The sequence below is a fragment of the Ursus maritimus genome, unplaced genomic scaffold, assembly GCF_017311325.1.
Source record: "Ursus maritimus isolate PB19 unplaced genomic scaffold, ASM1731132v1 scaffold_5, whole genome shotgun sequence".
Classification (NCBI taxonomy): Eukaryota; Metazoa; Chordata; class Mammalia; order Carnivora; family Ursidae; genus Ursus; species Ursus maritimus.
The window spans coordinates 26,244,271-26,265,868 of record NW_024426663.1 but is presented as its reverse complement, the minus strand read 5'-3'; the positions used below and the strand labels follow the sequence as shown (position 1 = coordinate 26,265,868).

At 35.9% G+C, this 21,598-nt stretch overlaps 1 protein-coding gene across 11 annotated transcripts in view; it reads right to left on the bottom strand.

Moving 5' to 3' along the window:
- The window catches only part of SSBP2 (single stranded DNA binding protein 2), a 278,964-nt gene that overhangs the window by 201,600 nt on the left and 55,766 nt on the right, over positions 1–21,598 (bottom strand). For all 11 annotated transcript variants that reach the window (XR_005832453.1, XM_008711041.2, XM_008711042.2 and 8 more), the window contains exon 2: positions 3,751–3,823. Coding sequence is in view for 10 of the 11 variants with exons in the window: in XM_008711041.2 (XP_008709263.1) it covers positions 3,751–3,823 (73 nt within the window). In the remaining variant the exon portion in view is untranslated. The remainder of the gene's footprint in view (positions 1–3,750; positions 3,824–21,598) is intronic.

Genomic DNA, 21,598 nt, shown 5'->3' with positions numbered 1-21,598 from the left:
ATTAGGTAAAAAATCTGGGGATAGACTCACAAGAACTTAGATAAGATGGTCCTTTACTTCTCAAACTACTTAAGAAGTCAGTCTACAACAAGCAGTCTTAAATTATCCATATGATCCAAGTGAAAATAAGAGAGAAAGCAATGCTAAATAGGGTACAAAGCTCTAAGAGATTACATTCTCCTTCCTTTACTAACCATAGTTGGAGAGCAGGGGGAGGTGGTATTGCCATTCACACAGACACCAGAGTACAAACCAAACAATGTTTCTCTTTTACTTAAAGAGCATCAAAAGCTCTCTTTTGCAAGATAAAGTCCAAGCTTCCTGGCACAGTATGCAAAAGTCTTCAGTAAGAGTGCACTATCAGCTCAGATTGGTGGAGCCCTGAGAAAGCTTTCCTAAGAGAAGCGAATTCCAAGCTACTCACGTGGGGAGGGATTTTAGGCAGAGAAAACCCAGGTGACAGAAGCCTATGGTATGTAGAGGCAAATACAAGCAGCCAGTTATCATGGAAACTTAGCGTGAGGAAGATTATAGAAATGTACTGAAATGTAACCAACTGAAATTATTTAGAACTCTAGGCTGTGTATAGCAATGACCTGTACTTCAAGGCTTCCATTTTAAAATGGATATAATTTTGTATTTTCTCTTCTATTATTTTTATTTTTAAATAACTGTACAAATAGGATATACATTGCACATGTGTGTGTGTGTGTGTATGCAAGTAAGGATAAAATTCCCCTTTAATTCCTTTAAAATCCCTACTCTCAGAAACTAGTCTGGCATGTATATATTTTTTTTTTAAGATTTTTTTATTTATTTGACAGAGACAGCCAGCTAGAGAGGGAACACAAGCAGGGGGAGTGGGAGAGGAAGACGCAGGCTCCTAGCGGAGGAGCCTGATGTGGGGCTCGATCCCGTAACGCCGGGATCACGCCCTGAGCCGAAGGCAGACGCTTAACGACTGCGCCACCCAGGCGCCCCGTGGCATGTATATTCTTTCAGACTTTTTACTATACTTCACACTGATAAATATGTACCCACAAAAATATATAGTATCGCATCATGTTCCTTTATATTCAAAGGTTTCCATGTGAATGCCATACTTCAGCTTGCTTCTATTACTTGAAAACGTTTTGGAAGTTTACCCATGCTAAGTCCAAATAGATCTAACATTCTTTTACATTTTGGGAAACTTACACCTCAATTAATCTAGCCATTCCCTATATACAGAAAACGCTATATTGGTTATTTAGGTAATGAGAATGTATTTTCACAGTGCCACTTGGGAGTCTGGCAAGCTAGAAAGTAAAGAATAGTTCTGGGAATCACATATACTCATCTCCAAAGTCGGAAATACTGTATCTTCTTGGTAACAATAGTTTGTTTTCAGCTTAATTGATTCCTCTTATGAAATTGAACCAGACGGATAATTCAGAGAAATCCTCAGTTTTGTATTCCAAATGAAGCCGGAGAAAATAAAATCACGGTAAATACTTGTCAGAAAAGTGTGAATCTCTTCTGAAATTATAATTTCATTTTTACCAAATAGACCTAGAAATTTTATATATCCATTGTCCATTCAATTCAGGGTTTATCAGAACAGTACCTGGTTATCTCAATCTAGTTATGCTTAATCCACATGATCCATTTAAGTCAAAACAGCTGAATTTCCTTAAATGCTTTAGCAACATTTTTCTTTTTCATGAAGTTTAAGAACCACTGAATCTGACATCTTATAATGTTGGTAAAAAATTATAGTCATAGGAACCCTCGAGGACTCAGCAAGTTTAGTCAATTCAAAATGCTCCTTGATCTAAGCAAAGAGATCAGTAAATCCTTTAATCAAGTTTCATCAAGTTTTCAACTGCATTAAAATAAAAATTTTAAATCTCCATAGCTGGCTTTAGTTTCTTTTAAATACTCTCTAAGTCGGCAGTGATTAAGGATACAAATATTAAGAGCATCCCTTTTGCAATCTCAATCACTGCCTCTGTAACAACAAACAGTGAGTGTGGGGTAGCAAGGTGAAATACAAAGTCTTCTAATTAATGATTTAATGAGATATAAATACACTAAATTTCTGTTTTGATTTGAATAAACTTTAAAATCCAATTTTTATTACACTGTATATACTCATTCTATGGTAAAACAATTGACTTCTTTTACATTCTAAGCATACCTCCCAAATTCCTTTTTTGCAAATAGGCCCTAACAATTCACATATACTAATTAATAAGATAAAAAATTGGGGGGCTTTGTGTGTTTGATTACTTCTGCATTTGTTTTTGGAGCAAGTGCATCTCAAGAAGGTTGTAGCTCTAGCAGGGAGGGCACTTTGGTCAAGGGGTTGCCTGTCATGTTCCTGAGGTCGTGGGGGTCAAACTAGTGAGGTGAGATATTATTTCGAGCAGGACTTGTCTCATAAAACTACAAACACAGGCCACAAATGAGACCTGCATATGTAACTTTAAATTTTCTAGTAAACACATTAGAAAAGAAAAAAATGGCAAAATTAATTTTAGTAATTTATTTTACCCAATATATCCAAAATATCTTCATTTCAATGTAAGATAAAAATTTTAAAATTACTGGATATTTTATGTTCTTCTATTCACACTAAATCTTCAAAATCCAGCGTGTACTTCATACTTTTGGCACTTTTCAGTTGGATTAGTCATATTTCAAGCACTGAAAAGCCATATAAAGCTAGTGGTTACCATACTGGACAGCACAGATATGGGGGGAAAACAGAAGCTTTCGAATAAACATAGATCTAGGCTTGAATTTCAGTTCCATAACTCACCAAGCTGTATGACCATCAGCCAGTTATATAAATTCTCTGAGCCCTATTGTTCTTATCAGTAAAAGAGGAACAATACCATCTGCCTTACAAATTTCTTCTAAGAACTAGTGATAATATAAAGCACTTTGGCACACTATGTGCCTAGCATATAACAGAACTCAGTAAAATCCTCCTCATCCTCATCATTACATAAAATGAAGGAGAAAAGAGGAGAAACTACCATTGTAAAAAGCCTCAAATTCAAACTTTAAAAAATGTGGAGAAAAGCAGGAAAAGATACAAGAACTTGAAATAAGATCATCAAAATGTTTTCTTTTTTTTTTTTTTAAGATTTTATTTATTTATTTGACAGAGAGAGAGACAGCCAGAGAGAGAGGGAACACAAGCAGGGAGAGTGGGAGAGGAAGAAGCAGCCTCATAGCGGAAGAGCCTGATGTGGGGCTCAATCCCATAACGCCAGGATCACATCCTGAGCCGAAGGCAGACGCTTAACCGCTGTGCCACCCAGGCGCCCCAAGATCATCAAAATGTTTTTTAACTGAAATTTTGTCGTCAATCCACTATTATCCATACAAAATAAAAATAAACAAAACCCATATTTTACAAAATTATGAATAATGCCAAAATAAGGTACAGCTAAAACTAGAGATATGGTGGCATATGTCTTTTTTTTTAAGCGAATCTGCCTTCTTGATTATTATTGTCAAGGCTAATAATTAGTTTCTATTTCTACAGGTGGAAAAATGGCTAGAAAGTTGAGTAGAAGGTTATTGGCATGAAAATGGGACACTAAAAAATGCTTACAAATAATCTACAAAGACTATATTATGCATACTGATAACCAAGTGTTCACTATATAATATGTAATGATAGTTTTTTCAAATAATTGTTACAGAATATTTTCATTCACTTATATAAGATATCAAAAGAAAATATATCAAACATACCTCTGATAAAAATGTTTGGGCTGATTTCTGAGCTCCTACATGGAGCAGATATTCATATACGTAGAGTGCTAACCTGGAAAATGAATAAAATATTTATTGAGAAGAGGTGTATTTAACATTCATTCTTTAAATAATGCACATACTTTTTCATTACAAATATATCATACACATAACAGTGACAGAAAATTAACTCTTCCCACACCCTTTCAGTGGGAGTTCATACATACCTGTTCAGAAAGAACTTAAACTAAAAAGTACACAAAGAAAAAAGGCAAATGTATCTTTTCTTGAAAAGAAACATCTAAATAGGGATTTTTTCCCTTGGATCATGTCACTTATCATAACCTCATTCCCTTTGTTATACCTAATATAATTGATAACTTATAACCCAATATTAATAATCTCCATAACCTATTTTAAGGTATAGTTATTATCTTTCATTATTAAAATAAATGAATTAAGTAAATGGACCTTTGAACAACTTTCTGTCCTTCGATCTTTTTGGTGAATTTAACATGAACTCCAGCTGTTTGCACAGCTGTATGCCAAAATGGGTGCTAAAATTTCATTTTAATATTTGTTCAGGCAACCTCTCCTCACTCTTTAGGTTTGATTGTTAAACGAATAAGATAATATATTAGCTTATAAGGATTCAAATTTTCAGCAAACCACAGCATTAAGTAAAGTTTAAAAACATCAAGTCATATTAAGCATTTGGGTACTTATAGTTTAAAAGTTAACACAAAATTACATATAAATTTATCATTCAAATACAGAATATTAGGTATGCACTATATACTTGTACTACTCTCATTATCTTGTGGATTCAGAATTTTAAGCTACACCATGTGGCTCAATTTCAGTTGAGCTGTTAACAAAATATTATTCATAAACCCAAATTAGTCTGAGGCAGTATTTTTAATGATATCTTGGACTGATGCCCAGATAGCTCACAACAGTTCAGTTTCTGCTACACTATATTTACCAATATTAAGCCAGGTTTACAGTAAACAAAACAATGCAATAATAACCACAATTCTGTAGAGCTACACCATTTCTCTTGCCAAGTGAATTTTTGATTGTTAAAGATTGATAGCATTTGCAAAAATGAATATTTTCTTCGTTTTCATGAAAAAACATCATGCATGTAATGAAAAGAGAAAGCCTATACAAATTCAATTGCTCTGTCCACTTAGTTCTTTCCCCATTCCAAAAGTGCCAAACACTTAAAATGAGAATTACTCTGTGGTTACTAAGTACCACAAGAGAGTAGACAGACATCTGTTGAAATTAATCATAGATAAAAAGTATGTTATTAGAAACACCTTCTAACCTCTGCAAGTTGAATGACACTTCTTAGATCATGCTTCTCAACATTTTTTCTACCCTAACACACATGAGGGACATGACATGCTTCTTTCAACAGCAGTATCTCCTGTGGAAGTGTGGTTCATCCCCAAAGTATACAACGGATACGGGAACTAGAATATTCCTATAGTTTCAAACAAACAAACCCTACTGGTGATTCTTATCATTCAATCTTTAAACACACATATCCCACACAACCTGTCCCTCCACAAACTACTCCCAACCCCATCAAATGATGCACTGACCATGTTGGCAAATCTCACCTCAAAAAAGAGAATTATGTGTGAATTTTTCCTGGAGACACTGTGAAGCCTCAAAATTGCCTGCCAGGGACAGTGTCACCCTACTGCCTGAGAAGAAACCTGGCCCCAAGTAATTCCTTGCAGTCTGTCAAATCTTGGGCCTGGCACCAAACAAATGTTAGAGGCTAGACAAGAAACCTAGGCCTAAGTCAAAGGGTGAACAATAGCGTGTCCCACCAAGCTTGGAAAAATGGGAAGCGAGAGGCAGAATGTGAAGCAGAGACACCATGGTGGTCCTTGGGAGTAAGAGAACAGACCCCAGAACAGTCAAGGCCAGAGCACAACTGTTGCTGTGTCCTTGCAATGAACACTATTCCTTAAAGTTAAGCAAATCACTTCCTCATAATCTCTTCTTTGTAATATTAAAGGGGCTAATATATTTCTACTATGTTTTCCTCTGATTAATTAGGTAACAAAAAGGATAACTCTTTATAAATGGAATTAAAAGCAACAATCTCTGCTCTTTCTCTACGGGTCTAAGATAGTGATTATAAAAAATGTATTGGAAGGGCATAGAATCAATGGGGGAAAGGAGTTTCAAACTACATCACAAAAAATTCTGAAGCATCTTCCAAGTGCTGTGCCTGTCCTCCCACCCTTGGAATCTGTGCTATAGCAGCATATCATTACCGACAAGGTGATTCAGCGGGACAGGGCTGAAGAAAACCTATCCATAATGCCACTTCATATGTCCAAGCTCTATAACCTCCCTTGAACAAAATTAACCCTTCCAGGCAGCCAAGATCAATGCTGCAGAAAGAGTGGCAGGGGGCACTGCGTGGATGAACGATTAATTAACTCTACTGCCATGACGACTCCATTATACATCACCAGCAAATCTCCAATATTTTAACTACCATCTCAGTGCGTAAGATTTTCCAAATCTATCTTAGTCCTATTGTCTGTACCAAGCTCCAAACCTGCTTCTCTAAATTACTGTTTGAAGTTCCTAACAACATACTTCTCTTTTAAATTGATCACATCCAAAGTTACACTCATCTTCTCCACCTGTTTATAGTACCTGTGCTCACCTTGAATGAAACAGGATTTGAGTCGTTTCCACATTTGTAAAATAGAATATTTTCCTTGTTATATTGTTGAAAGAAATAGAGTACACAGTAAATAGTAACAATGACCATTATTATCAATTTCAGCTAATTATCTCACATCCAATAACATATTATCAATCATGTACTGGACTCTAATGTCACAACCTCTCCCACATTTGCCAGTTCTTTCTATGCCCCTTCCTGCTCCTGGCAGACCCCTCAGAACCACAGCAATAGCAGGAACATTTGCTCTAGCTTTCAGATACAGGTACTGTGTATTTCCCAGCAGCTCCGTACAAGAGAGGCATCAGGGCCACCAGAAATAAGAAACTCCAGAAGGTTCTGGGGAAAAAGCCCTGCAGAAAAAGATACCATTTGCACACAGATGATTCCACGGAAGTGGAGAACGACACTTATCCCCATGTAGGTAACTCATGGCATGGTCCCTTGCCCCATGGCATGAGATCACCAAACATAAGACCACATTTTATTTGGATTCAATTTCTACTGAACAGTAGAAATTTTAAAAAATAAATAATGAATATACAAATATTTAAAATGTATATACTCTCAAATTAACATTTTTTTTTCCTTTGAGAATCTTTTAAAAACTTAACTACTTTTGATAAATTAGAGTGGTTATTTGACCTAATGGATTATAATGTGATCCAAATATGTAAAAAAATTAAGAAACATGCAGTAAGAGTCTATATACATGTACATATGTATATGTATACATAGTGTCCACAGAGAGTACAAGGGAACATGAGTTATAGCTAATGACAGAAACACTGATAACAATAAGAAGTAACAGATGAAGACTAACGGATAACAGACAGGAAAAGAAAATCTAAACAAAGCCTTAAAACCTTATGGCCTACTTAGAGTGGGAGCAAACATCCCCACACCTCCTTCAGACCTGAGGGCAACTTTCCTTATAGCATTGTCCTCTAATTAACAATCATAATGGTAGCTTTCTGTCTCCAGCAAAAGTTTTAAACTTTGTGCCACTCATACCTAACAATAATCTAAGATATTTGGCTACATAAAAATATGAAACCTCTGATATTTTCTGAAACATTTTTTCCCAATTTGTTGTTTGACTTAATATCGGTCAGGGTTTTTTTGGGGGTGAGGGGACGGATTTAGATACTTTAAATTTTTTTTCAAAGATTGTATGTATTTATTTGACAGAGAGAGAGAGAAGGAGAGAGCACACAGCGGGGGTGAGGGGCAGAAGGAGAGGGAGAAGCAGACTCCCCGCAGAGCAGGGAGCTGGACTCAGGGCTCAATCCCAGGACCCCGAGATCATGACGAACCAAAGGCAGATGCTCAACTGACGGAGCCACCCAGGCACCCCAATCACAACTAATTTTAAAATGTAGAGAATGTTAAATGTCACTGTAAATCAAAGAAATATATATTAAAGCAACGATGGGATTTAAATTCTTACTTAAACACATAATATGTGAGGGAATGGATACTCATACTGCTGATGACAGTAAACTGGTCTTACTGTTTAAAAACCAATTTGGCATTTAGTACACATCAAGAATTTGGAAAAAAAAAAGTTTACACACTTTGACCCAATAATTCCATTACTGGGCATCTAGCTAAAAAATTACTGTAAATGCAGAAAAGCTTAATGCACAAAAATTTTTAACCAAAGATTATGTAGAACAATCAAAGAATAAATAAATAAATAAGTAAACTGGCGGGAGTTACAGCGAAATATTTTTGCATTAGTTAGTTTCATGTTTAAAAATATAATTCAGAATTAAGTTATAAATCTATTCAATAAGCACTAAGTGGCTCCTCTCTGCTTAACTACTGAACTTTAAAATCTATGAAAATGTCATTACCACATGACCAAATAAAATTACTTCAAATTTAGCTTGTGAAAATTACAAAATCTAACAAAGAAAGATTTTTACCATTCACATGAACAAACTCTATTACGTGCCTATCACTTAACAGTACTAGGACAACTAAGTATGTAACTAATAATGCATATACAACAGGTACCGTCACTCGTGAGTCTAATTACAGCAAATTCTCAACCATCCTTAGAAATAACGGATTTTACAGTCTGAGAAAGGGGTAAAGACCTTGCTTCACTCTATTCTTTCTATAATCCAGCTATCTAATTTGAGATTAAATCTCTTCCTCCAAAGGAAATGGTAGGGGGAAAAAAGCAACTATGGGCAAGACATTAAAAAGTTTTCTAGAACATAGTTGTTAATCTGCGAACAAGTTTTCCAAGCTACACATAAATAAAAGGTGAATACCTTCTATAGTTCAGAGCTAATTCCTAACTCTTTCTACATACATGTATATGTACATATGTAAATTATTTATGTATGTGTGTATGGTATATCATTATTTTTAAAAATCATTATTTCACAAAAGTCAGCTAATAGAAAAAGTCTAACTTTTTAAAATCTGAATTTAGAGAACAGTTAAAGTGGATATGACTGTTGATATTATAGAAAGGATGTTTTTATCTTGTGAACAGGATTTATCAAGTTACCTTTACATTACATGTGCTAGTTATAATAACATATAATTTAATATTTATAAAACTTTACAGGAATATATACTATAATGTGTGCCACTTTTTTGTAATCTGTAATATAACATTTTATTATGTTTCACAATATTCCAATGAGGGACACAGAGTTATGAACTATGTAAAAATATTATTAGGTAAGTGTCTACGCAATGAAAAATCCAACTACCAATAAATGACCATGTCTGTCAGCCTGACCATAATGTCCTATATCTACTTTTCAAACTTAAGTCTATCACCTATTAAAAAATCTGTCCTTTGCACACTATCCTTTTAATATTTCAACAAGATGTAGTGTTGAAATTGAAAAGTAAAGAAAGCTGCCATTTAATATGAGAAAACATCCATCCATTCCAAACTTCAGTGATTAAAACTAATTATTAGCATTTTGTAATCTTCTTACATTTAGCAAGGAAAAAGAAAGAAAAAAAAGATTCAAATAAACATAAAGCTTTCAACTTAATAGATCCCCGTTTGTAAATTTAAAATTCATTCGGTTAGGCCCTGAAAAAAAAGAAAAAATTCTTTTGGTTAATTCACTATATGTACAAAGTCTGAGGGATGACAGGGTTGGATAATAACTTTTAAAAAAAAGCTATTCCTAATTTGTTTTGAAATTACATTACTATAACGTACTTTACCTGTTTTATCTCTATCTCCAGCACCTAAAATGGTAAGTATCCCAATACATTTTTTTTTAAGATTTTATGTTTATCTCCACACCCAGGGGCTTGAACTTACAACCCCAAGATCAAGAGTCACAAGCTCCACTGACTGAGTCAGCCAGGTGCCCCTCCGATACATATTTTTTAATGAATGAATGACTCTCTTACCCCATGCATAAGGCTCTTATAGAACCCTTTAGTTTCTTCCATTCAAGGCATTCAAATGAGAAGTGTCAGATAACCCCTGGGATAGTATTAGTATCCCTTTAGTATCCTTAAGATTCACCTTCGCAAAAAAATACTATAGTTTGACAATATGAACGTTGGCAAAACAATTCTGTCACACTGATTCGATCCCTATATACAAAAAAACTATTGTTTTGAAGAAATAAATTAGTCTTCTTAATCATGGGTGGTAGATTTTTGTTTTATTTGTTATTTTTAATAAAATTAATCCTTAAAAGACAATCACTTCCTTCTCTCCTCTTTACTTCCTTTTAAAAGAAAATAAGTCAAGGTTAGGGAATAAACAATAAAAAGATGGTAGAGGGCTACAAGAGGAGTATTTTGTAAAGAATGGTCTAGTTCTTCCCATTTAGCACTGGTGAGCTGTATGTATCCAAAATACTACACCCAAAATTTAGTCCCCATCTTTTGGCTTAAATCCCAATGTCAGTAACCAGAGAAGACTTACATACAGAGAAATTAAAACAGATTAATTTCTACCAGTCTTTTCTAGTCACACTGGATCTGGAAAAGAGATCTCTCTTATTCCTGAGCCACTGTATAATTCTAGTGTTGACCAACGACATATATCAATATCCAAATGCAATTCCTAGGTGATAAAATGCCAGTAGTTAACTGGATCACAGCTAGCTAACAAGTAGCAACAAGCGTTTGATGGCTGCTGAAAGGCTGCTCATGAGACTGTAAGTAGTTTAGCAGTGACACTACATCAGCCTGATCAAATTTTCAACAGAGCTTATAACCTGGTGCTAAGGAGGTATAAAGAACTAGAAATCTGTTTCTAACATCATCTTTTTAAAGTTCTTCATCATTAACAGTGAAGCTAAAAAATTGACTAGAGTGTAAAAAACTGTCTATGCAACCACACAATAATACTAAAACCCAGCCTTTGTTTTAAACACCCTAAATGTCTATTTTTTTTATATTTTCAGTATCAGTTTTAAAGAAATAGAGACCTGATATATATACAAATACTAAAGATACTAAATGTTCTGGGGCAGGGATAACTGCATCAGTTAAGGTAGGGACAGGAATGAAAGATTTAACAATCACATGGATACCTGGGCATAAAAAATATGTAACTCTGCTAATGTTTCATTGATGTCGGTTAGGATAGACAAATAATGTTTGGGAATAGGATTTGAAATGAAATGATTTGGTGTATCTAGAAACAGAAACACTTGCCGTATATAGACAGGCAAGTTCAGGATTAAAATGACTACTATCAATTTGGGGGAACTAAAAAAGGCTAAGATATAAAAACAAGAATTCATAAAAAATTAATCAACAGTTTGTAGAAACACAATTACTCATAGAAAATTCATAGTAAAAATTCCCATCCAATCTTCTGTCTAAGCTATATACATTGGAAATAGAGTACTGACCATACTTGATAATAGTACTTACTCCATTTTAATCTAGCTGGAAGATTTTATACTTTATACCCAGGCTCCCACTTGCCCATGGAATCTTGATATACATAGTTTAAGTTTTTACTTTCTGTGTTACCCTTACAGAGAGTAGATTTTCCTTACATTCACCCAGAACACTAATCCTTCTTAATCCTTGCTGACTAACCCTGGAAGTCTTCCCATACTCTATTTCAATGTTTTAACATCAAAATTAACACCAGACACAAGACTTCTACTTATGCCATGGAGGAGTAAGTGGGACTGAACTTGCCCTCTTCCTTTAGACAACTAGAAAACTGGATTTACTATATGATCAAACTTGAGAGGGATGAGGCAGCTGGAATTTGTGGGCAGAGTATCAGACAGAAGGGAGCTACACAGGAAAAAAGCTCCAACAATCTGCATAGGAGTTCTTTTGCATATGTATGAGGTGAAATTCCACCAGGCTGAACAAAGAACAGTGCTCACACGGGGCTGGGAAACCCTAACTACCCACAGTAGAAAGACCTCAATGAACACCAACAACATTTTGCAGAGAATCACGGGTCACCCATCACAGGCAGAACTAAACTAGTCTTAGAGTAAAAGTAGACTTCACCCTAATTTTAACAACCCGAATCGAGCTTGTAACAGTATAAATGTGTAGCCAGATTGATTTGGCTAGAAAATAGCTTTAAGTAAAGATAAGTACAAAAAAAAAAAAAAAAAAAAAAAGTGATGCTGGGTATCAACTCAGAGATATTAAGATAACATTCAGGTTGGTAAATGACTGGGCCAGTGGGTACAAGGTGTATATGGGAAATCTTTGTACCTTTACTCAATTTTGCTGTGAACCTAAAATTGGTCTTTTTAAAAAAGTATTTTTTTTAAGGTGATTGCGGTGGGTAATGGAGTTTCTTACTTCCTTCTCTGTACTGTTCTGTATTTTGCAAATTTCCTATAATCAAGAAAAAACTATTTTAAAACTTAGTCATGAGCTCACAGCTCCTTCCCAAAGCTTATTATAAATTATTATCTATATGGAACATTTCCCAACAAGTACAGATGAACAGTAATAGTTTACTCTAATAATGTTATTTCAACATACTATAACCAAGAAAATCTTCCTCCTAAATAATGTAAATTATGTAGCTCAAGAAATTAAGATGAGTAGAAAATATTCAAAAGACGTCTAATGTTTTCCTGCTGGCTACTAAACACCAAAAGTAACTTATTCAGAATTTCTTCCAGGCTTTATCGCCTTTATTTTTCTTAATTCTTCCTATTAATTTTCCTTTCTAATCTTTGCACATGCCATTTTGGCATCTGTTTTCTTTTCCCATTCACATCTGTTTTCTTTTCCCATTCACTTAACATTCTCTACTTTTTTTTTTTTTAAGATTTTATTTATTTACCTGAGACAGAGCAAGAGAGAGAGAGAGCACAAGCAGGGTGAGGGGCAGAGGGAGAAGCAGACCCCCTGCTGAGCAGGGAGCCCGATGTGGGGTTCAATCCTGAGACTCCAGGATCATGACCCAAGGCCGAAGGCAGACGTTTAATAGACTGAGCCACTCAGGCGCCCCTACATTCCCTATTACTTTTTGCACCTTCTTTTTTAATGTTTTCCCTTATTCCAACTTCTTAACCCCAGCCAGATCTCTATGGTCATCTAGCTATAACATATAACATTTGGCATTTGGTAATATCTTTAGTTGGACCTACCTCATTATTGTCATATTTAAAGCATCCACATTAATATGCACCATTAAGTAAGCCTAGCGCTTGTGATCCATTTTCCATATTCCCTAGAAGAATTTTGGAAGACTTTTTCTCATAACAAATTCCAGCAATATCTCTGATCTCTACTCCTTAAGGTATAGGCAGAACAGGAAAGAAATGCTTCAGAAGAACAGAGCTACAGACACAAGGACACAGAACTCTTAATACTACAGAAGGAAGTGGGCAGGTGTTCAAAGGAAAACTGCAACTTGGGAAAGACAAAGGATAAGTCTTTCCCTCTGATTTTCAGTGAATATAAATGTATGGTAATTATTTTTTTAAATTCTTTGGAGCTATTGTTTTTTAAAGTTCCATATAAAATAATCAGAACTATGTATTTGTTTTTTTCCCAGATCTTAATCTATTTCCTAGCATTAGTCTGAAATATTTAAGACACTTAACAGCATTCAGTTTTTCAGACCATTTATTCACCCCTTTCTTAGATGACTGTTAAGCATCTATTTTGTGTGAAGTACTGAGAACCAATGAAATATTTATTTAAGACCCACTAATGAAGAATCTATGGCAATATGGTCAGAGAATGCATCTTTACACCAAGAAAGAGTTTAACAAATTAGTAACATAAAAATAAATATAAATACCTAATGTTAGAAACATAAACTATTTTCAAAAATTCTGAGAAAATTTATAAATAAACACATGCTGATCACCATCAACAGTTAGCAAGCTCACACTATCACTCTAGATGTCAGGAGGGAAAAAAAGGAGACACAAATTTTGCTCTAAGGTAATTTTCAGACTTGTTAATGGGATGAAACATATAATTAAAAATAAGATCGGTAATATAAAGTAGCATATGATGGGTGTCCAGGCAACAAAACATCAAGAAACCAGAATAGGAAAAGGCCATTAGAAGAGACTCTTGACAAAAGAGCTTCAACTGACAGAGGAAATGGCACTTAATCTAGGTATTAAGGAAAATGGGATAAGCAGGAAGAAAAGGGGATTTTAAAGAAAAGGGTAATAGCATGAAAGAATTATCTAAATTATATTCGACACTGGTGGTCAAAGTAAAATTCTCTATGTACCTGAAAGTAATAAAATGGTTTCATAAGATATTCTATTTTTGAGACAGATTTCTATATACCGATACACAATAGAAAGATTCTACTCTAGTATTATGGATTATAATATAGTAATAATAGCAACTTATATTTATAGTGTTATTTACCTTATAAAATGTTTTCACATATGAAAGTAATTTATTATTGAGGAGCAACTTACAGTAATTTTATTTTATTAAGAATTTTTTTACATAATTCTTTTAATTATTTTTTCAGCTTATATTAAAATGAGCCTTATTATGTACATCTGTAATTGAAAAAATGTTTATCTAGAAGCCATTCGCTACCACATCTCCTAATTAAAATTTAGGTTACCATGAAAAGCTTTAGAATACAGAAATTTATTTTATGTTCAAAAACATAAGCAAAAACCCACTCCTTTTTTAAATATCAGAAAGTGGATTCGGTATTTTTCAGATTTAGATAAATGCAGTCTAATTCTTCAGGTGTATTTGTATCTAAAATAAATATTTAAAATGTAGCTCTACATAAGAAGCCAAAATAATCAATAGATAAAAGAGAAAAACAGCCAAGGTGGGTGGGGGGGAGAAACCAAACACAACATGAGCCTCTACAAAACTAATCTCCAGATATTCAATTTCTAATCAACTGCACTAAAGAAGCATTTAGCATTTATGGGCTTCTAAATCAGTGAAAAGAAAGTAAGCTAAGAAATCTGACTTCCTTAAGTCCAGATAGAAATAATCAAACTAACTCCTTGATTTTGGATAAGCAATCACAGCATAATCAGCAAATTTGAAAATAAAATTTAGGAGATATTTAATATATTTAAATTCCTGAATTCATATCCCAAAAGAATAAATACTGTGAAACACTGCACTAAATCTGATTAAGGTTAGTTTAACAAAAATAAATATAAAATCCCATGCTTGAATCAAAAAACCTGTACAGGACAGACAAATATAATTTAATAACAGCCCATGTAAAAAGACAGGTTTTAGTTGACTGTAAGTTTATGAATAGCATATTTGACTGCCCTGCCAAAAGAGCTAATTTTATCTTTAAACGTGTTAATAAAGTATAGAACTAGAAAGGAGAGGTAATATTCCTAGAAAGATGAGGAAGAAAAAAAAAAAGACAAGTCATGAACGAACAATGGTTGAAAGTGTCAGTGATGCATAGCCTGCAAAAAGAAAAGGCCTAAGGATTTAATAGGCTGTCAACTATTAGAGGGATTGGTCTAATTTCATATGGCCACAAAGGGTGGAGCTAAAACCAATGGTTAAAGTGAAAGGAAGGCAAATTGTAACTCAATATAACCAAGTAACCATTAGCGCTATCCAAAAATGTTATGGGTTGGGAAGAACCATTTTGGAATTGGGAAATGGGAGCGTCCAAACAGTAAAAGTACAGGTTGAATATAGGGATACTGAAGAGGCTCTATTCATTGAACAGAAGTTTGGACCAGATGACCTTTAAAGGACTTCCCAAGTACAAGATTATATAATCCTATTTTAACTAAAATATGGCCCAGAACAACTGAACTATTTGGTGGAAGAGTTGAGATTAAGATGTGTGACTCTTAAAGCTTAGACCACTATATCTAGAAAAATACAGCAATATATGATTCAATATCTTCCTCAAAGAAATCATATATCCAGGAAATATCATGCTGTGACCAAGTAAAGGACAAAGAAGTGGCAAGCTCACCTGTCAAAGTTGAACCTAAAATGTAAAGTATACCTATGGGAAAAATCTAACCCTACCAGTCAAAAATTATTCAACGAATTCCATGTATATTGGTTTGATGGGTAAAATCAGAGCAAGCAGAGTTCCAATCAATAACAAGAAAGAGGTCTATCACCATAAGACTATAAGAGAATAGGCAATTTCTAAACACATTTACTCCTTCCAAATTCCCCCAGATGTTAGCTTTTCAAAGAGCAGAGAATTGCTACATCCTATATTAGTTTAATCCTTTTAACCTAATCCACCCTATAATTAGAAACCATACTTTTTATTTCAAAACAGTTGAAGGGGATAAATTACACTAATATTGACAATCACAAAGCCAGCTAAATAGAAAATGTGTTATAATGGGTTCATGGTAATAAATCAGATTACTATGCCATTTCAATGTTTTCTTGGCATATCAAAATATAATTTATAAAATGTAAGTAAAATATTTAAGCAAAGGTCTGCCTTCCATAATTGGCTTCCCTAAATATCTGCAAAACTAAATGTGTTTGAAAGCAGAATGGTCTGCAAATCCAAACACTGTCAAGTGCATAATCTCTTCCTGTCTTTAAACAGTTCCCTTCTGATTATCCACAGTAACGTACAAGAAAAATACCATGAAAGTGCCAAAACAGCAGATTAACCAAATTTACAGAGCTCTAAGAAGTTTCTATTCTCCTCCCCAAACACATACACACACACAAAGAATTTTAACCTTTTCTATAGCAGAGACTATTAGTTGCCTCCAAGGTCTCTCACCAGAGTAGGAAGAAGCCACATTTTTAGTTGGATGTTATGGTTTCCCAGCTAAAAGATAATGTTCCCCTATTTCCCTTGAAGCTGGGTATGTTCACTTTCCTCGAGTTTGGCCAAAGAGATAGATTGAGGTTGGAAGACTTATACAAGGGGGTACACTCTTCTGTGTTCCCTTACCCTGCTCTCAGCCTGTAAGGAGAACATGAGGGCTTTCAGCCTCCATCTTGAGTCACAAGAAAGACCTTAGGAATACCAGATGCAACACACTGAATGTTTGTGCCCCCCCCGCCAAATTCATGTGTTGAAACCCTACTTCCAGTGTGATGGTATCTGGAGGTGGGGACTTTGAGAGGTAAGTATATCAGGAGGGTGGAGTCTTCATAAATGGGATTAGTGCCCCGACAAGAAGAGGCCAGAAAGCTAGCTAGCTTTCCTTCCATTGTGTGAGGATACAAAGAGAAGTTAGCAGTCTACCAGGTGAAAGAGGGTCCTCATCAGAACCAGGCCATGCTAGCACTCTGATCTTGGACTTCCAGCCTCCAATGCTGTGTGAAATAAACTTCTGTGCTTCCTAAACTACTCAGTCTATAGTACTTTGTCATAGCAGCCCAAGCTGACTAAAACACCAGAAGAGGTAGAAGGGGTAGAGACCCCTGATAACTTCATGCAACTGCCGTTGCAGCCCTGGAGTCTCAATCTTCAGACTTCCTTTATTTGAGAGGAAATAAATTTTACCTTATTATTATTTAGGGCATTTAGTCTTGTACAACCTAATCAATTTCTAAACAGCACATATGCTGTCAAGTCAGGCCTGCTGTCCAGCCTTCCCATGATACTGATTTCCTCACAACTGATCCAAACTGCCCTGCAGGGTCAGAAGTAGTCACTGTACAATCTTTGTCTTAGTGTACTTCTTTAGTGTATGTGATTCTGGTGATAAGCACTCCTTTGGACCTAAAACATCAAATCACTTTCTACTCATTCTCCTCCATATCTTAAATCCTTGCTTTGTTTTTCCTATAAGTTTTTTTCCATCCACCTACCCTTAAACTGTTGATAGTCCCTAAGTTTACTTCATGGTCCTTCTTTTCATTCCACATGTTTTCTTAGAATGACTACGCCAGTCAATAGAAAACAGTCAATGCTTTATACTACTAAACCTCTATCTGCAACTCAGAATTTGCTAAAATCTCCAGATGGATTTATTCAACTGTTTACTGGGCATACCCACCTGACTTCCCCCCAGGCAACTTAAAGGCCATATTCCTCTCCCTTCTTCCTCTTTAATGACACATATCCATTCATCTCTCCAAACCAAAAACCTGATGGTCACTCCTCAAGTCCTTACTTTTGCCTAATACACAATCAGTCACTAAATATTCTAGATCCTGAAGTCTATGACTCATATATATCTTCTCCGGCAATGCCTTCTCCCTGCCAGTTCCCCAGATTACTGTAATAGTATTTGAACCGGTCTTCCTTTCCCCCATTCTCACTCCTCTCCACAGTGGAGTCAAATGATCATTATAAGGCTTCAATCTCTTAAAGTTGCTTCCCTGAGCATCAGTGGATTCTCATACCTATAGATGAAGGCCAGATACCCAACCATGGCAAACACGGCCTACCCAGATTTGCTATCTCAACTGACCTAGCACACCCATGTGGAAACCAAATGGAAGACTTCTCTCAATAGATAGTATTGCTTCACGGCTATCTTTGCACAGTGCCACTGCATGGATTTCTCCCCTCCTGTTAAACCAGAAAAACGATTCCTTCTCCTTGAAAAGTCTAATCCAATGTGTTTTAGCTGTGAAACACTTCCTGACCACCACCTTCTAAATTTTCTTTTCCCTCTCTCTGTGACACCATTGTACCTTTGTTATAGAAATTTGCAAATAGGGGCATGTGGGTGGCTCAGTCAGTTAAGTGTCTGACTCTTGATTTTGGCTCAGGTCATGATATCCGGGTTGTGAGATCAAGCCCCACATCAGGCTCCACATTGGGCATAGAGCCTGCTTAAGATTCTCTCTCTCCATCGCCCTCTGCTCCTCCCCCCTCCCTCTCTCCCTCTTTCACTCTCTCTCTCTTAAAAAAAATAAGAAAAGAAAAAAGATATTAAACAAATAAATAATTACCACAGAATCCTGTACCTAGGTTTTCTTTTAGAATTTGAGACTGGAAAAAAATTATTAATCACCTTTGCATCCTTAGCATGTCTCTTGCACCTGGTAGGTGTTAATAGAAGGAAGAAGGGAAGGAGAGAAGGCACGAAGGGAGGGAGGGAGGTGAAAGGGAAAGGAAAAAGAGAAGAGAAAGAGAGAAAAGGAAAGGAGAAAAGTCCATCTGATTAATCCTCACAACAAGTCAAAGACAAAAATTATACCCAGGAAGATTTCAAAATTTATTCAAGGTCATTCAGTCATTGAAATATAGGATAAAAAGTATGACTTTCCATCTGTTTCTCAAGTTTATTTCAGTCTCAGTATAGTACTCTTCCTTCCAAGTCTACTCTCCTTTCCCCCAGTATTCCAATACTTTCCACTTTTGGTAACGGAGGCAGGTAATTTGTTTATAAAATTAATGTGCCCTCAAAGCAAAAAAAGCTGCCTATCAAACTTTTCTTTTCTGTTGTGGCAAGTAAGAAACTTACAAGTCTTCATTCCATCTTAACAGGTTGAACAAAGTGAAAAATCAGCAGCTCTGCTTAGATCTGTAAGAGAGGCGAGGTCACAGAGCAAACTATTGCCTGCCAAACTGTAGAGACAGACAGGCAGATACAGAAAAATACTACTGATCAGAGCAGAAACCCCTGAGCAGGAACCTACTCAGGAACCAATGCCTGCATAGGGAAACCTGAACTGTAACTGACAAACTGCTAGAGGCTCAGAGTGCATGGATCTGTGAGGTAAACTCCAGAGAACCCGGTCAGAGGGGGCGCCCACACTATGGTGAGTTTTATTTCCATGAGCCCAACCTGTTTCTCACAGTGAATATCAGAGAAAAATCCCCTCATGCTTCTGGCATGGGAGGGAAGGGGAAAAGCAACCTTTTTTTGTTGTTGTTAAAGATTTTTATTTATTTATTTGACAGACAGAGACACAGCCAACGACAGAGGGAACACAAGCAGGGGGAGTGGGAGAGGAAGAAGCAGGCTCCTAGCAGGGCAGGGAAACCGATACGGGGCTCGAACCCAGGACCCTGGAATCACGTCCTGGGCCAAAGGCAGATGCTTGACGACTGAGCCACCCAGGCCCCCAAAAGCAACCTTTTTAAATACACTAGAGAATTCCATTTTTCTTTTTTTTTTAATTTAAGATCTTATTTTTAAGTAAATCTACACCCAATGTGGGGCTCAAATTTATAATCCCAAGATCAAGAGTTGCATGCTGTACTGATTGAGCCAGCCAGGTGCCCCTATTTTCCTTTAAAAGGCCTGTTCTTAGGGGAAATTATTTTGCTGGAGCCTAAACTGCTGGAGTTTCACCAGAGCCTAACGTACCTGAGGTAGATGATTATACCCAACTCCGGCCAGCTCTAGCCTTCCTTCCATGTGGGGGAAGGGAAATACAAAACTCCAGCCTCCTCTAGGCATCCTGCTCCAGCTAAGGGGGGCAATCCTCCTGAGAAGCACTGGGGACGTTCACAGTCCAAGGCACAGGCTCACCAAAACACTAAGACCTAATCCAAGGACTACAGAATGTCTCCACCCTCCCTGCTGCCTTCACACACCCTCCCACTCTATTACTAAACACCCATTTCCTACGGTTCCTTACACCCAACACATCACGTCCACCTTTCAACAGAAAGTTACAAGGTATACCAAAGGCAAAAAACACAATTTGAAGAAACCGAACAAGCCATCAGAACCAAAGTCTTGTATGGCAAGAATGTTGGAACTAGCAGGCCAGAAATTTTTTAAAAATATGATTACTCTGCTGAGGGCTTTAACAGAAACAGTAGACAGCATGCAAAAATGGATGGTTAATGTAAACTAACCACATTATTGCTAGAAACTTCTCTCTTTACCTTGATTAAAAGAGGCTTATTTGGCATATTTTCTTATTTAATAGTTATTTTTTCTTTTAACGGAATTTATTTTACACTGTTTTAGTTTAAACTAAATGATATAATATTTATCTTTGAATAGATTCCAAAGATTATGTAATTTAAAGGGACATTTAATAAAAGAATTTCAAGTGCATAAAAGTAACATTTTTAAAACCAATCTAGGTGTTCTATGGACATTTAAATATTTCCTAATGAGATTAACAAAAAAAAAAAAGTGTCAATAAAAGGAAATGGAGTACAGGCAGAATCTGACTTGCAAATGTTAGCCATGCAAATCTGCCACATCTGAGAAATTCAAGCCCCTAGCTAGGCTAACTGCCAAGATTCCAGCTCCCTTTTGTGCAGCTCTTGTTAAACATTCCCTTCAGTTCCCTGTTCTACCATCTACTCTCCAACTTACTCTACCTCACTCTTTTCAGGCCAGTTTGACCCCATCCCAATACTATTTCAGCTCCCTTGAATTCCCATCCTTCCTTTTCTAGATGCCAGAGATTCTCCATCTCTAGAATAATCTTTCATATATCTGTCTCCAGGTACAGTTACTTCACCCATTTCCCTAACTTCCATAAGCCTGTATCTCCTTCCTGTCATAGTTGCAGAAATCACTCATTCTCCTATTGACATCGCCACTACCACAGGAGGTAAAGAAATATCCTCTCACTGTCAATGAGCTGGGAGAAGAAACCGAAACACTCCCTGTTGTTTAGGGGTATGGAAGTCAGAAAGAAAAAAAAAGAGGGGGAACATTCTCCTAGTCATAGGAATTGCTTGCAAGCTATATAGATTCTCTAAATTTTAGATTTGCAGTTGGAACTCACATCTCCAAAAACAATGGGAAACTGTAATATTGTTAGTTCCGCAATTCAGCTATA